General features: G+C 41.4%; 2 protein-coding genes across 4 annotated transcripts in view; one reads left to right on the top strand and one right to left on the bottom strand.

Moving 5' to 3' along the window:
• Positions 1–3,462: 3,462 nt before the first annotated feature.
• On the bottom strand, positions 3,463–13,479 carry nab2 (NGFI-A binding protein 2 (EGR1 binding protein 2)). Of its 2 annotated transcripts, none has more exons than XM_023287170.3 (8): positions 11,194–13,479; positions 10,871–10,975; positions 9,651–10,573; positions 9,323–9,456; positions 8,289–8,340; positions 8,055–8,169; positions 7,699–7,884; positions 3,463–5,211 (listed from the first exon to the last, which is right to left on the bottom strand). In XM_023287170.3, the coding sequence occupies exons 3-8, from the start codon at positions 10,560–10,562 to the stop codon at positions 5,114–5,116; spliced, it is 1,497 nt and encodes a 498-aa protein (XP_023142938.2). In that variant the 5' UTR covers positions 10,563–10,573; positions 10,871–10,975; positions 11,194–13,479; the 3' UTR covers positions 3,463–5,113. The 2 variants fall into 2 exon arrangements, with proteins under 2 accessions (XP_023142938.2, XP_023142937.2); XM_023287169.3 differs by having other exon boundaries at positions 9,651–10,610; positions 11,194–13,478.
• Positions 13,480–13,499: 20 nt separating this feature from the next.
• The window catches only part of dnajc14 (DnaJ (Hsp40) homolog, subfamily C, member 14), a 9,741-nt gene continuing 6,315 nt past the window's right edge, over positions 13,500–16,925 (top strand). The window contains exons 1-3 of one of the 2 annotated variants that reach the window (XM_023287127.3): positions 13,500–13,647; positions 15,248–16,678; positions 16,815–16,921. In XM_023287127.3, coding sequence (XP_023142895.2) covers positions 15,461–16,678; positions 16,815–16,921 — 1,325 coding nt within the window. In that variant the 5' untranslated portion in view covers positions 13,500–13,647; positions 15,248–15,460. Of the gene's footprint in view, positions 14,323–15,247; positions 16,679–16,814; positions 16,922–16,925 lie in introns of both variants that reach the window. The other variant, XM_055010430.1, reaches the window with a different exon arrangement.

The following is a 16,925-nucleotide window of genomic DNA, read 5'->3' as shown; positions in this document are numbered from 1 at the left end:
ATAATTCAATCCTGCTTTAAAATTTGCTTAGATGTGAAGTTGCTTCCTTCACAAAGTGCCGATCTGTGCCCGCAGTTCTAATGCTTACTGCAGCTTGAGCACACCAGCTCACCCACAACTCTGCTCAAATACTGTAAAGCTACACAATGAGTGCTTGCAATATCGGAACTATTCATTCGTGCACGTTCTAACCAGGATCCGACGCTGAAGAGGAATATGATATAGAAATCCTCTCTTTGCAAACTGACATGATTGGTGTCTCAGGTTTTGGTTTTTGGGACTGTCACTGGTACACTGCAGTTTTAAGGTGGAGTCGCTCAGCCATGATACAGATGGCTTGTTTCACTCATCACTTTTCTAGCATATATAAAACATCATATGAGCATGTTAACATAATTTAAAAACTAGATTTTCTCTGCAGGAGGTCATAATACATTTAAAAAACGTAAACTTGTGGAAATATTTTCTACCTAAAAAGCGGCTGTAGAATAAATAAACGTGGTTTATTCTACCTTCCAGTTTAAAATTTTATTGTTGTTAGTGTATGGCAAGGACAAAAATCCTCCTCTGTGTTTAGTTGGTGCAATAAAGTTTTTTTTGTGTTTTTTTTTTTGCTACCTGACCTGTTGATGATGCTCAGTTTTGAGACACAGTATTGTGTTTATGACCTTAAATGACTTTAAGTTAATCATAAATAAAACTGTTAAAGTTAGTGTGGCTAACTTTCCACATGGTGTCGTTTTGTCTCTAATCTGCAGAAAAGCCATAGTTGGTTACGAGTTATGAAATGGTTGACATGGGCTCAGTCATTACTGACCATTAAATATTACTTTATATAACTTTGCTTGTGTTGGTTTTAGGTGCAGATTTCAAACCTGTTATTTTAAGTATACCTGTGTTTATAATACTCAGATCCTGGCTGTATTGATTTTGGTTGGTCACTGTGGACAAAGTTACAGACTTCTTTAATTACTTAATTAAACAATTCAAGCTCAGGCAAGCAACAAACATTAATAAAATCTAATTCCAATAATTATTCAAACCTTTGACTTTTAGGTGTTTTGAAATTTGCACAGAGATTTACTCTTAGCTAAATGAAATGTCCTGATAAATATTGTAATAATGTACTGTATAATAGCATTTCCTTGCAGTGGAAAATTTTAAATGCTCATGTAGATGGTCCTACAAATATTAAAAAGATTATTTCACATTATTAGTTTTCTGAATGTTTCCTCTCATGCATACCACTGATCAGCTGTCTGCTGCTCAGCTCTGTGTTAGTGAGGAAAGAGTCAGAGATAAGAATAGACTGGAAGACTTAAGGCCCTAATTAGTGGTGCTGACAGCAGATTGATGATGGCGGCACCCTTTATCTGCTGCCACATTGACTGTCGCTCTTATAATCACAGTAAAGAACACCAACGTGGATATAATTGCCCTTGTGTAATCAAAAACTAAGGAGTTTTTTTTTTTTTTTTTACATTAACATAATAATAAACATCTGACCAGGTTTCTCTGGAAGCTGTCAGCATGCTAACATGCTCACAGTGGTAATGTAAGCAGTATTTGCCATGTTCAATTAGAATATTAGCATGTTAACATTTGCTATTTAGCAGTGAACACAAAGTACAGCTGAGGCTGATGGTAATAAATCCGTTGAATTGGATATATAGATGATCATGCTTCAGTGCAGCAGCAGCAGGGTGTTCATCCATTTTTGTCCATCTCATTGTCATGAATTTAAAAGCTTTCGAACGCCTTGAGGAAACTTCTTGAAATTTGGCATAAATGAATGAAATAAAGAATGTTGCTCATAGGTTGCTATAGGAAGAAAAAGTGCTCGGGCTTCGTGGTAATTCTTTAAACCAATCACATCTGTCTTGGGGGGAGATAAGCGAAGGGTGTGGCAATGATGTGCCCTGACAATAATGCCAGGGGAACTTTTTTGAAGGAACATTTGTACACAGTGAGGTGAGCTGTCATTAAAATGGCTAATTCACTGGAAAAAAAAAAAAAGCAAAAACAAAAACAAGAACAAGTGGAGCTCCCTTCCCGGCTAGAATTTGTTAACTAAAAAGATTCTGAGCAAGTTCTACAAAGTTCTACTAATGTTCTCAGCGAGAAGTTTTACTTTAGTTCCAGGAATGTTCTTCTTTAGGACCATGTTTTTAGCATTGAAAACGTTGACATCATTCAACACTGGGTACACATGACATAGAAGAACTTCCTCAACAGCAACATTCCCAAAACATCCTCAGAATATTACAGGCAAAACATTCTACCTTTGTTAATATCATAATGTTTTATTTTAAAAAAAAAGCTATCTTCTGAGGCCATAACAACATCTTAAAACCATTTTCTGAATGCTGGTTTCTAACTCTTGCTACTATCTAACAGAATCCTCTGAATGCTAAAAAAAAATCTGTTTAACCTCATAGGAACATTACTTGAAATGTTTTTAAAACATTCTTTGAGCATTAGATTAAAATGTTTACTTAAAAAATCTTATCTCAACGTGTATGTAATGTTAGTCAGTGTCGTGGGAACATTCTCTGCTTGCTGGTTGTTTCTCAATCCAAATTCTTGCAATTTTCAGTGTTGTGGGTCTCAAGCCTGGTGATTGTTGTCGTTGCTTCCTGTATTGAAGGGGGTGTTCATAATGATAGCACATCAATAGCAGAAAGGAAGGAAAAGACACGTGAAATGCACAATTGATATCAGGCCTGTACTCTCAGTCTTCATCTGGTGAGTTAAACTAAGAAAGAAAAGGTCAACATTATTGTGACCTTACTTCCATCCCACAAAACAGTTAAAAAAAGCAGATTTTTGGTCACAACTCAAGAATTTTTACATTCAGACAAACACTTCATTGGGTAAAGGATGCTGAGATAGCATTTTGAATCTAAAGGGTCAAAGGTCAAGTCTGGTCAGAAGTTGGTGGAGGCACACAAACACGAGGAGATAATTCTAGTCTGATCTGATGACGCTCAACGAGAAGTCAGGACTGACATTTGTTTTTACAAATCATCCTCTGGGAACAAAAACGTACTAAATGTCACTTGCACAGCGATGCTTAACAGTGTTGGTGCGTTCTAACAGTGTTTTAACACACTGTATGCTAACCTTTGTGATCCTGTGTTACTTGTACAGTCATAAAACAAAGTCATTTATGTCTTTCGGACTCTTTGAAGCGTTATCAGGTCTGATTTCTGCTTTCATGTTTTCTGGTGTCTGAAAATCGACAGTGTGGATGAGCGCTGATGACATCACTGGCACAAGTGAGTCATGCCAGCATTCGAGGCTCGATGCACAGCGTCAGTGCAACAAACAAGATGACAGCAGAGGTGTTGCTGGCTGTGTGACGCAGCTCCTGCAGCCTCTTCCACACATCGGAGCTGCCAAGAAAAGTAAAAAGAAAAAAACAAAAAACGGATTCTTTGTGGAAAACAATGCAACATGCCGTAGCTTTAATCAGTAAAATAACATTTATTGAGATGTAACAAAATAAATAATCTGTTTTGCAACATAATAAACTGAGGAGGTTACAAATGCTCAAGAGACAGGCAGGTGTAACTGATGCACAGCAAGCTACCTCACTGACATACTCTGTGGTTAGAATAAAAAAAAAATCTAAACATTTTTATCAACACGAGCCATCTGAATACACATCTTTCTAAGGGCCAAACAAGTCGACCAAACTTATGGGAGCTGCTGTATCGAAAGTCAAGCACCATGGGATCTGCAAAGTTGTGTATGTGTTTTTGTTCCTTTTTACTAAAGAGAGATTAGTCGAGTTACTATACATCTTAAAGGACAAAAGAACCGTTTCTAAAAAGTGACACAAGGTTCAATTTGTTAATCCGAGACTACAGAAATATCTTCCCAAAGACACACCGTTATAATGTAAGTTTGTTAGTACACCTATAAAATCCCATCACAAATCTACATTAATTGCCAGATTTTTGAAAATAGTCTGGTAAATGATTTTTAAAACGTTTCTTGCAACTTTAAATCTTGCAGTGTAGTTTTGAATGCAGGTTCCTCAAAGGCCGGACAGTGGTAACTTTAGTGCACGACTTTAAACATTAGAGAAGAAGTCAGCAAACATCCTCCCTGCTGAAGGGCCCTTGAGCAAGACACTGTAGCTGCCCCTGAACCACCGTCTATTCAGTGCCAGTCAGTTTAGAAAAAGGTGTTCTGAGTACATTTTCACATGATCAAAGATAATGAAGTGGCTCTAACAGAAGCCTGAAATATTATCTTGTATAAACACCGCATCAGCCATTTGTGCAACAGAAAGACGTGAGCGAGTTGATGAAGACCGACGGCTTTACATCTCAGAGAGCTCAGCCTGGTTCAGATCTAACAGATTATATGATGCAGCAAAGGACAAAAAAAGGCCTCTGACCCTGATGTTGGTGTTTGTGCGCATGCTCGCGGAAATCTAGATCAATACATGCCAAAAATGCTCTTTAAAAAAAAAAACAAAAAAAAACTACTACACAAACATCACTCATGTCTGACTTGGTCCAAATTTCCTACACTGACTTCTGTCTAAACCAGAACATCCATGTGTTTCCTGAGGATAAGGAGCATCACAGGACCTAACCACACTGTCATTACACTGTAACTGTTGATGAAAATCTCTCTACTACAAACACATTTCCTCTACGTAACTACAGTGTGTTGCTCTGTGTGGAGGAACTTGAACAAGTCAGTTTCCAAAGTTGCAGTGCCCCCTGCTGTGTCGAGTTCGTTTAATCTGAAGCAGGTGGCACTTCCACCACACGGCAACGCTCACAACAGAAATCAGTCATTTTTTCTCTGGTGGATAAAATCTGCTAGACATGTCCTCCATGTGATCAAACAATCATACAAAACAGTGTCTCCCTTATGTATTTACTGAATATAAAAATGAAAAGAGAACATTTTGATCTTCGTTCACAACTTGAGGGTTTAGAAGCCGCTGCAGATTCATGGTATCAGTCGCTGGTAAATTCTCACATTTAATGTATTGATTTAGTAGTCAGAAAGAGTCTTTTCTCCATCAGACATCTGACTGGAGTTCTCTGGCAGGACCGAGCACAAGTTCCCTGATAACCCAGTGAGGGTTTCATTTCCCCCGATGGTTGGAGTCATCTTTGGTGACGCCAGGGCTACTGCTCCTGATCGCTGTTATCGAGCTCTGCCTCTCCACTTTACTGTCATGATCTGTGGAGAGACGCAAATTTGAAGATAAGACCTGATGCACAAAGGAATTTAGGAGTCATTTAAAGAACAGATATTAGTAAGAGAACCAGTGAGAAGTATACAAAGAGCAGTTAGCACTAAAAGCAATTGCAGACTAAAGCAGCTGTTACTCAGGCATGACTGGATCAATTTAGCAACACTATAAAATCCAGTTTCATTTAATGCTGCTGCTTAATGACAAATTAACAGTAAATATCTTTGCAATGATGTAGCAGAGAGCTATTATACTGAGATGAATCTCAGTTAGGAGGCACAGTAATCAAGATGCAACTAGTGTTTTAGAATCTTTGAAGAACAGTTTGGGGAATTCAGCAAGAAACTCTCCCACATGGAGTGAAATCATCATGATTTATATGACCAGCCCAAGCTGTTGAATAACAAGCTGTCTCCAGTATTGCGGAGTTTAATGATTTTTTGGCTTCTAATAAGGCAGTGATGAAATCAGCAAATCAAGTGAGCAAGGCAGAAAAGAAATCAAGCAAAAGTTGATGTTTACTGTGTATTTGCATTGGAACAATTACACTCGTGCATCATTAGAGCCGTGAATAAACACAACTTGTAAAGGACTTTGTCTACTCTTCCCACCTCTGCATGTAACATTTCACAGCAGTGTCTTAATGTTTGAGTGTTTCTTTTGTGTTCACGAGTCAATACTTTATTCATTTATTGGCTATTAATATGTTTATTTGCTCCTGTGTTCATGTGTTTTAACAACATGTAGCAAATCTGAACAATCCTATTTGTGAAAACACAGATATTAATAGCACATCTTCAGTTAAATATCTGTAAGAAAACAAGTGGTTAGATTCATCAGCTTGAGGATTTCATGTCTGTGTTAACATGCTGCATGTGAACCAACGTCCTGACGAGATAAAACGTCAACGGAAGACAAGTTATGTCAGAAAAACAGTGACGTTGAGAGGAAGTGAGAGTAAAGTCTGATTAATGAGTGAGACGCCGGGAGGAAACTTGGATGAGTGAGAGATTGAGATAGAGAGAGGAAAGAAAGGCATGACAAAGTGAGGGAGAGAGTGACGCCAGAGATGAAACATATGTCTTTCTTTTCTTTTTTTTTTGTTATTTCCGCAGTCCTTTTAGTAGAGGGAGAAAGATGTATAAAAAAGACTGTGCCATTTCCCTGCCCACAGGTTTTATTTTTGTACACTGTCGCTTGGTGAGTCAATGCAACGCCCCTCCAATTACCTCCCACTCCTTCGCCCCCACGCCCCATCCATCCCGCCCTTCAGCCCACGCACCTAACACAGTCTGACGTCAGTCGCTGCCGAGAGGAGGGGGGTCCGACTCTGCCGCCCACAGAGTACTTCCTACCCCCCCCCTCCTCTCCCTCCACTCCCTCCCCGCCCCCTCATGTCTTTGCTGGCTTCCTTCTCCTCGCTTCATCTCTTTCGACTGGCTATCACAGCCCAGAACGACTAACTTGCCCAGATCACTTGCTTTTTTTTTCTTCTTTATCTTTCTTTCGTTTTTTTTGCAAGAAGCTGTGATGCATCAGAAATAGAAAAAAAAAACCCAGCAGTAACGGTATTAAAGAAGTGCTATAACAGTGTAACACCCCATCTCCTCCTCTCACTCTTTTCCTCTCTACATATCACTCTCCACCTCCTTCTGTTTCCCCTTCTAACTTGTACCCTCTCTAATTTACAGTCTGGTGAAGTTCAGCTGTGCATGGTGGGAGGCGTCACCTCAGAGAGATTGTGACTCACTAGGGTTCAAACTGTAGAGCTATAAAATATTCATTGTTAGGAGAGGTCAGGGAGTCTCTCTGTCTGTCATTTTCCATTCAACCCCAACATCATCTCCCTTTCCATGATTCTTCTGTCTACTTCCAACTCCAAGCAACAGTTGGACATTTTGGGAAATATGCTTATTTGCTTATTTTGCAGTGACTTCATTACAAATGTCAGTTCCACTCTCATGTCTTAATATAAACTCATTCCAGCAGCTCCTTTGCTTGGCTTAGCTCAGCATAAAAACTGGATGCAGGTGGAAACAGCTAGTCTGTTTCTGTTCAAAGGTAACACAATCAAACTACCAGCACCTCTAAAGTTCACTAATTAACATGTTATATGTCATTTGTTTAATTTCTACAAAGACTTAAGTGTAAAAATGAATCTAGAAATGTTTGGGCAGAAAAGTAAAATAGACAAACTTGTGTTTTTCTAAGGAATAAACAAAGAGATGTTCATTGCTAAATGTATCAATGCCAGTAGATAAACGTTGCAAGTAAGTAGTAGTCACTTCACTAACAATCTACTGCTTGTAACTTCATATTTCCACAAATATATGATCTAATCCTCTGCATGAAAGTGAATATTTCCCATATTATTCCTTTAACCTGCACAGAAATTGGCAAACATCCCAAAATACACTTTTATTTTATCCATTATAAAGCACATAATACTGGTAAATCATTATTTGAGAAGTCACCTGTGGAGTGAGTTCCATCTGACCCTAGGCAGAGCTTTCCGGCCCGGTCATGTGACACCATCCGAGCCAATCGCAGCCCTTCGTCCATTAGCGTTTGCTGTATGAGATGGCGACTCCAGCTGGCTGGGTTGGAGGTGTCGCTGTGGGGACGGGGGGACGGAGACTGGTTGCACTGTGAGCCCATGTCTAACACGACAGACAGATCTGGGTTTAAATGACGTCTTCAAACACTTTGTTTTCACAGTTACAGGCAGGGAACAGTCTGGGGTAGATCTAATGTAGACGCTTTCAGAGCTCAGAGCAAAAAAACTCTTTATTTTATGACTTTATTATGACAACAATCTGAAAGTTTTTACCATGTGATACACCATCCTGGCTTTCTGCAGACAAGCTGTCATCATCTGCCCTCTGAGTCAAGCCCTCAGATCCCTCCACTCCGAGAAGCGATGACACACTCTCAGGCACGATTACCTAAAGCAATGCATACAAGCCCACTGTCAGTTCAGGGCTGATGAACTGCTTTAAATAACTGACTGATGACCTGAACTTTGGCCAGGTGAGATTTATTAAGTGGTGGCAGCAGCACTCACCTCATGTCTCGCTCTCTTCAGGGACAGTATGCTGTTCTCATCTGCATTTGTCCTGCAGGAAGAAAACAATGAAGGCAACTGAGTGTAAAAAATCATACTTGATCTTTGACACTGTATTTGAACAACTTGCAAAAAAAAAAAACAAAAACAAAAACCAGAAGAAAAAAATTTAAAAATCATGGTGTAGGTTCTCACTCCAGGCAAAGACAAAGACCTGGAGGTGTTAATTAATTCATCAAATCAAGAACAATGTTATAAAACTGAGACGAAGTCACACTCAGCACAGCTTTTATTCAACTTGATCTGGGTCATATTTTGAGTTATTTAAGTAATTTGTCAATAAACCAAATGTTCATGAGAATATTTAAATTTAAATATGAAATATGAGGGTGTCAGATGCACATTTATGATTGTGATCATGAGCAAAAGGTGAACTTTTCTCTCCACATTCATTTCTTTGGTGTATTTTTTAATTATCTCAATAATCATGATGAGCATTTCCTTAAAACAGAGCCTGAAACTAAGACACCACTGAACATAGACATATGAAATACTAATGAAATCTAATATATTAAGATAATTAACATCTGATATTATAATTACAAAAACAATGGATGGCTATTTTCTGTTACTGACTCATTCTGAGGCATTACGTTAAAATATTTTCTCATGTTTGCCTTAATGAGAAAACATGAAAATGTTTTGTGCAGGTTAATGAATACATCAGGTATTTGTGTTTTGCCGTGTGGCTCCAAAGTTAGCTCATTAAACTAAAACTGCAGAGGTTGGAGTTTAATTCCCTCTGTGATCTGAACCGGGTTGATTCTGAAAGTGAATCCACTGGTGGGCAGATGACTCACAGAAACCACCTGGTATATGTGGAATACGCTGAACACAAGCTATAAAATGACTTCATTCTTATTTATTTCACATGTGGCTTCATGTGACACATTGAATCTGCATAACAGTTTAAACAGTTGTGGTCCTGATACAGAGGCAGGTGTGACGTGTGTTGGCCATGGGTTGTCACTCACCTTGCATGCTTCAGTGTGGAGGTGTAGGCACATTTTCTCGCCACCTGCCGAGCCAAAGAAAAGAGCTCCACCCGTCTCAGCAGAAGGGCATTGTCGCGCATGCAGAACTGGGCTGCAGCTTCATTGATGATCAACTGAGGATGACAAACACTAAATGAAGGAGGGATGGAAACAGTGAAAATGACAAAGAAATTGCTCATCTTTCTTTGAAAATGTTTTTTTCTGCTAACTTATGATTAAAGCCTGCCGTCTGGTTCACAATCTGAACTTTTACCAACGGGTCATTGTGGATATGAATCATCTCTGCTCTTGCCTTTGATGCTTTTACCTCATGGTGTGTAAGCTGCTTGCCTTCTCTCCTCTTGGAGTCAAAGCGTCCATAAATGAGACTGTATTTCCGGATCTCCTCTTCCTTGTTCACATCCTGGGACCCCATTCTGAAGATGTGCCCCACAGTCTTTGCCATCTTCTTGTTCATCCTCAGCAGAGTTTTCACCTCTGCGGGGTCTGACCTGGGTAGGGTCCTGAGGAGCCTATCCACGCTCTCCACCACCGCCCTCGCCGTCTCTCCGTCCAGCTGCCCTCCCGGCCAGGCTGATAGAGTCGTCGGGGCAAAAGATGCAGAGGGGCTCGGAGACGTGGAGGGACCAGGAGGGCATGTTGACAGCAGCGGCGGGCTGGGTGGCTCCTCCTCTATTCCAGATGCAGATGTCAGATTGCAGTTCCCATCAGGCTCTGGGCCGAGCCAGTGTGGGTCCATGGGCGACAGCTTTTCCCTGTAGTGTGTGTCTGGTGGCTGTGGAGAGGCCTGAGAGCAGGGGCTTCTTGGACTCCCACTGTGCATTGGGGTAAGACACGCCCGATCCTCTCTTTCACAAGGGGACCCCGGCTGCCCATTACTCACAGACTTCCTGGGCCCACCTGCTGATCCACTTGGGCTCGTCCCATCAACTTTGAACAGCGGGATGCCCCCCAGAGGGACGTTAGCGACAGGCTGGCTGAAAAGGGCAGGGTTCGCCGCCCAGTCTCGGAGGGCCTTTTGCAGCCTACGCACATGCAGTGGCTTGGTGGCCATGCCAACTAGTGCCATGATCTCCAGAAACTCCTCCTCCGCTGCCTCGCAGAGCTGCTGCACGTCGTCGCCACCCTGCTGGATAAAGGTTTCATAATAGGCCAGCAGGTTGGCCCTCTGCAGCACCCGGTACAGCTGCAACTCCCCAAGAGTGCGTGGCAGAGACATGGCACACAGCACTGGAAAGTTTAGGCAGGAGAAAGGAAACACATGAACCTGCAGGTGGAGAAATCCTGTACAGTTACTTACTTAGATGAAGGCTTCGCCATCTGGACCACACCTAGTATACCTGTTTCCTAATACATGATGACAAAAATAATAAGAACTACACAGTCTATGATACAAACTGAGTCTACAGGGAAGTTTATGCATGCTTTGGAGCATAACAGGTTTCTCCATTTGCAATATAAATCAGTATATTTCTCATGCAAGCCTTTATATGACTAAATGGATGAGTGTACATACACTCCTCTTACCTTGTTCAGGTCAGGCAGACGGATGTGTAGAGAGGAAACCGGCGTAATTACGCAAAGGTGTCTCTCCAACCACCGATGTCACGGGTCGGTACTCCCGGAGTGAAACTGACAGAGAAATAAAAAAACTAATTTCACACGAGCACTCAGACAAAACCGCGTTTAGTGCAGACTTAAATGCAGTACAATCACTAAGGTTACAGGCTCCAGTTCAAATAAGAAAGCCATCGACTGGAGGCAACTATTCCTGAGCCAGATGTTAGAGGAGAACACCCTGTTCAGAGACAAATCGCAGTTATTGTCCTGTTGGTTTCTTACAGTCTTACCTACTGCCGACAGCTTCCCCGGCGCAGATTGGCGTAGTAAATCCCCTTTGCGTATCGTACCTCGTCTGAAATCACTGGCAGAAATCCTCCTCCGGCGCACCGTATTGGTTGCTGGCTGCCTTTTTGCTGTCTGTGTGGGCTGGAGAATGACGGGGGCGGACTGCAGCACGCCATCTGACCGAAAAAGAGCCTTCCTCTCCCGGTAGAGAGGCGGCTTTCAAATTGGAGATGTGGGTGGTGGTGGTGGGGGCTCGAAATTAACCCTCTGCGTCTTCAAGATTAGTCCTTTATGCACAAGCTTTGGGGGGTTCCCAGAGTTTTACCATGTCAGAGACCCCCCAAACAAACAGTCAGCACACCAACGCTATGTAGACTGATGCAGAGAACAATGAACTGGTGTGACAGATGTGTTTTTCTGTTTTTTTCCCCCTTAATTCACGTAGGAGGTGGGTGGTCGTAAATTATTCTGAGAGTAGGCTACAGGTGAAACTCCTGCACTTTATAAATGCTGGTATAATATTTATTTGCGCATTTAAAGGGCCAAATCGCACAATTAGGATTAAAACATCAACATCACCAACAATAAGTCCATGTTGGTGGTACACTAGGCTCAGTTATCTACTCACACACATTTAGGATCAACAACAAAACAGACTACAGCATGCACTTTTATATTTTATCAAGACAGGAAGCATGAAGAGGCATTAGCAGCTCAATAATTTGTTGTGTGCTCTCTCACTACAAGATCACACGGATGTAATAATACACAAAAAAATGTGAAGTTTAAGAAAATGGCCCTGAGTAGGTCATCGTGTTATCTGGCCTTTTGTGAGGCTGTCTGGGTCTAATGAGCATCATATACAGTAGACAACAGAAGTGAGAACACCCATGTGGAACATCACTTAAAGGTTGAATGACTCCAAATTGTAACACCTCTCAGTTATTGCATTGCTTTAAAGTTGTCAAGTAGAGAATTTTCTCTAATGAGCAATCAAAAACAAAAATTTTAGAAACACTATATTGAAAATACAGGCTCCAAAGTAGTGAATACACCTGTGATCGCGGACACTGAAGTTAGAAAATGAGACTATGGCTAAAACAGCCTAACTGAATGAACATGCTTATAAAATGCCCTGTAAACACCAGAACTCTCTCAGTTTTGATCCTATGGGTTGTCTCTCCTGGGTCCACACGGAAAAGAACTGCCAGGCAAAACTTGCGTTGTGTGACTTTACGGAGATGGAAAAAGACACAGGAAAATCACCCAGCTAAAAACATGTCAAAATACAGTTGCAGCAGGAATCAGGAGGTCTTGAACTAGTAGCCATAGCACCACTATTCAGAGCCAAAGTGGCCAGCCTCCTACTCTCATAATTTAGCTCTGAAAAAAAGATGGGAAAGTGCTCCAGACTTGGCACAGCATCTATCAATGGAAATCAGAATTTTTGTAGCAGGTCAGACAGTGTGAAGGACATGATATGATGTCAATCTCTATGCATGCTGGCCATTAAAAGATGACTGCTTGCGATTTGGTATAAATCTCTAAGATGAAACTTTGCAAAAGAACATGAAGGGAAGTCTGATGAATATTGGGAACACGTTCTTTGTTTTTTGTTTGTTTTGCATTAGATGGAGTCCAGCATGTTTGGCATGAACCTGGTCAAAACTACCACACTGACTACATGGTCCTGACAGTGAAGCACAAAGGTAGGAGTGTGATGATATGGGGCTGAATGAGTGCAAAAGATGTTGGTGAGATGACATTTATAGTGGATATTCCAAAATACTGCCTGACAAGATTTCCAGTTGGTGAAAGCTTGACAGAAGAGGACTATTGCAGCATGATAACTATCCAAAGTGAAGTAAAACTATGACCTGGTCAAGTTTGTCGCGTTACTTGAATCTAATAAAATACCTTTGGAGTATTTTAAAAAGAAAGGCAGAGCAACGCAACTCATTCAGCAAAGAACAACTGAAAAAAAAGTGTTTCTGAAGAATGGCAGAACATCTTTTCAGAACTTTTTGCAACACCGGTATCCTCCTTTTTAAATATAATAAATGTGATAACAAACTGTTTATCTTTAGTTTAACTGTAAGGTGATACAATTTTAAATCATTTGACACTGAAGCGATATTGCACAAGGATGTAGTCACTTCTGCTGTACACTGTAGGAGCCATTGTTTCTTAATTTCTGAAATGTATAAAAGAACGGCTCAGATAAAAAAAAAAAAAAACGCTAGCTTTATTACTAAGAGTATAAACAGTGGCATTAGATGGCAGTAGTGTCCCTTAGTTGTGTGCTGACTGTCAGGAAGCAGCGAAGGAGCCGGAGGAGGAAGAAGAACCTGAAGAAAGTAGGGAAAGGAGCAGAAGAAGAAGAAGTGGCTTAAAAAAAAACAACACGGGCACTTTAGCTGTCAGTTAACAAACAAGGTTACACAAATATCTGAGAGGTATATATGACATCTAGTTTGTTTACATGCAAAACGCTGAAATATCTGCCTACTTACTGAACTCGTCCGGCGTCCAAAACACGTCTTAGCCTGCTCGTCAGATCCCACAGGAAGAGGAGACAACCGTTAATATTAGCTAGTCCAGCTCGAGACTGTTATTAGCTAACAGTTAGCTGCTGGGTTAGCCGTTTGCTAGCCGAAGGCGTTAATAGTTACCTGCTGTGTCGTCGTTTAACCTTGTCTGAGACCTTAGTTAGTCGAAATATTGTCAGGTTAGCCAGCCTGTGGCAAGCTAATTTTAGCCCCTGTAGCGCCTGTCTGTCATCCTGCTTGGCTGCTTCCTCATGCTAACAGCCAGTCTGCCTGCTAACGTTAGCCGCCGTTTAAACAACTGCTGTTTTTTAATACAGTTAACATGAGCTTTGACAGGCAGCCAGATCACTGTGAGAGCTGTTTTCCGGTTTTTGTCTGCTGTTAAAGGTTAAACGTTTGTTCATTTCAGCTCGGGGTTAGATGCACCGTGTTCCTCTTGAGCTAACAGAGTTAGCAAACAACAAAGCAGTGTGATTGAATATAATCTGTGTTGCACATTTACACAGGTTAAAGCTAGCTTGAATGTCTCTCTAATTAACCTCTGCACCGACTGGACAATGAAGTCATGTAGCTGCATTACATGTAAGTTAACCATTAATGAATGACATTACTCATTCGCGTGTGGTTTATTCTTTTATTTGAGTGAAGTTTCTGTAAAACATTGCTGTTATCCAGTTAGGCTGAACTCTTCTGTCAAAACATAAAGTTACAAATGATCTCTTGTTAATCGCAGTAGTAGTTAGTAGATGTAAAATCAAAGTTTTTTGTTTGTTTGCCCTCAATCATTGTAAGTTAATTGTTCACAAGGCTGCAACTAACTGCTTATGTCATTATTAACATATCAGTTATGTTTTTGAATGCTAGTCCAGTGCTTAAATTTCCTGAAGCTCCAGGCAACATCTCCTGATGTCTTCTTTTGTCTGATCAACCATTCAACACCCGCAGATATTTTGTTTACAATGTTGTACAACAGAGAAAAACTATATTTCCTTACATGTGAGAGGTTTTAGAATGGCCAATGGTGCTAGACAAATAGTTACGTATTATAAAAATTGTCAGTCATTTCTGATTGGTTAAGTAATCAAGTAGTTGTTCATTAGCTCTACTGTTCTTTAGAGATGTGTGTTGTGGATAAATCTTTTATAGTCTGCTGTACACCTACCTCTTTAGCATGACTGTAATGATACCCATTTACACTGAGATATACTGTTGGGAAATACAGTTTGACAGGTAAAATGTCTAGATTAAATGCCTGTTTTTGGCTCTTCCAGGGAAAAGCATGCCTCATAGACACTGTTCGATTTCAAGCAGGCCTAATACCAGACCTAATGACCTAATGCAAGCAGAAATATTATGGGAATGACTACCTCAGTGTAAACAATATAGCAAAATCCCTACTGCTCCGACTTTTCCTTCAAGTTTGTGTCCATTTTAGGTTTTGGAAGGTGTGAAACTGTACTGTGATATAAACGACTTCTGATTCATACCTAAATCTGTTGCTTTTCAGATGACACAATGCACCATTTAAGCTGTGTAAAAGCCTTTTGACACATACAAGTGGCTGCTGATATGGTGGACCTAAGTCTGACCCTTAGGAAACCCCCAGTCTCACTTTTCAATGAGATTCTGGGGAACATGTTGTCACAGATTATGGATTTAGGAAGTCCTCTCCCATGAGATTCCAACTTTACAGCAATTAAATTAAACAGCTGTGAGGAACATGGAGAGAGAAGCAGCAGAGAAGGAGAAGGATGTTGCAGACACTGATGAGGAGATGACTGACGGTATTTCTGCCTCAGTGAACAATTCTGGTCAGTGGGAGACCAGAGAGACTGATGATGACTGCGAGCAGGAGGACAAAACAGCCTATCTTAAATCTCAGGAAACCCCAAACCTAGCCACTCCGCAAGACTCTGGAATTGGTGAAGCAGAGTATTGTGGATCCATGGAGGCCAAAGAGGACACCGAGGAGGTTTCAGATGGGTTTGACAATGACAAGACGGCAGATAACGAGAACTCACAGGTTATAAATCAAGAAGAGGATGAAGCTGCGAAGGAGCAGCAGATGAATGGGGAGTCTGGTTGGAGGAACATGGCCAGTGGGCGGCGGTTCAAACTGAAAAGCGGTGGATCTGTTTTGGAGCAGAGCAGTCAGAGCGCTTTTTCTTCCATTCAAAAAGGCAATGTTATGTCAAGTGGTGGTCGGCACAAGCAGACTCGCAGACGTAACCATCATCACCATCAGCAGAACCGTGGCCGCAGGCGGACAGGCAACCAGCTTGTCTTAGCTTTCAAGGAGATGCTGTCAGAGTCTCTGAGCTTCTGGTGCATCTCATGCATCCATATGATGATTGAGATTATTGTGACATTAACTCACAATTGTGGAGTTGGAGTTGAGACTGGAGTTGTTAAACTGTACAACTTTGGGCAGCAGCTCCTTGCAAAGATCACTGATATACCTGGAATGAAAGCAGATGCTTGTCGAATTCTAAAATGGACTAAATGCACAGGAGTGGACCTGCTGGATAGAATATTTAGATCAGTGAAGTGGATGAAGACAGCTGCCTTATCTTGTTTCAGACTTTTGTGTACTTTGGCTGTTCTGGGTTCCCAATGGGCAAAGGGTGTGTTGGTTCGTGTTGGTGGAGAGAGGGGAAAACGCTATTGGACAGCTTTTCAGGACTCAAGGTTTTGGAAGAGGATGGTGTCCTTGCTGGAAAGAGCCCGAAGCCTGTTCAGGAGGGATGGTCACGCCCCACCATCCACACCTGAGTCTCCCGGCAGAACAGGGAAAGGTCAGCCAGGCCAGGAGCTGGAGAGACTGCTGGCGTTGGCTGAGGTACCAGAGGATGAGCTTGACCCCTTTACAGTACTTGGTGTAGAAGTGCACGCCACTGAAACCGAGCTGAAGAAGGCCTACAGACAGCTGGCTGTCCAGGTATGTAGGGTGCATGCACAAACATCAGAAGTGCTATGTGCTTAATTTTTTTCTGTTAGATGCCTGCAGTAATGACTAATAAATTATCAGAGTTTTTCTTTGCTCATGCAACCTTTTTCTGACGGTTCTCTTTCAGGTCCATCCAGACAAGAATAAACACCCACGAGCTGGAGAGGCGTTCAAAGTACTAAGGGCTGCCTGGGATATTGTCAGTAACCCAGAGACACGACGAGAGTATGAGTTGTGA

The sequence above is a fragment of the Amphiprion ocellaris genome, chromosome 5 (genome assembly GCF_022539595.1).
Source record: "Amphiprion ocellaris isolate individual 3 ecotype Okinawa chromosome 5, ASM2253959v1, whole genome shotgun sequence".
NCBI lineage: Eukaryota > Metazoa > Chordata > Actinopteri > Pomacentridae > Amphiprion > Amphiprion ocellaris.
The sequence above is the reverse complement of the archived record's forward strand: the minus strand, read 5'-3'. Positions and strand labels throughout refer to the sequence as shown.

What these genes read in the sequence shown, in the direction of transcription:
- nab2 (XM_023287170.3), bottom strand. Translation starts at nt 10,562, where the DNA reads ATGTCTCTGCCACGCACTCTTGGGGAGTTGCAGCTGTACCGGGTGCTG. An exon ending in CCAGGATGGTGTATCACATG is followed by an intron (nt 7,885 to 8,054) that starts GTAAAAACTTTC and finishes CTGTCGTGTTAG; the next exon opens with ACATGGGCTCACAGTGCAAC. An exon ending in AGATGGAACTCACTCCACAG is followed by an intron (nt 5,212 to 7,698) that starts GTGACTTCTCAA and finishes GTCTCTCCACAG; the next exon opens with ATCATGACAGTAAAGTGGAG.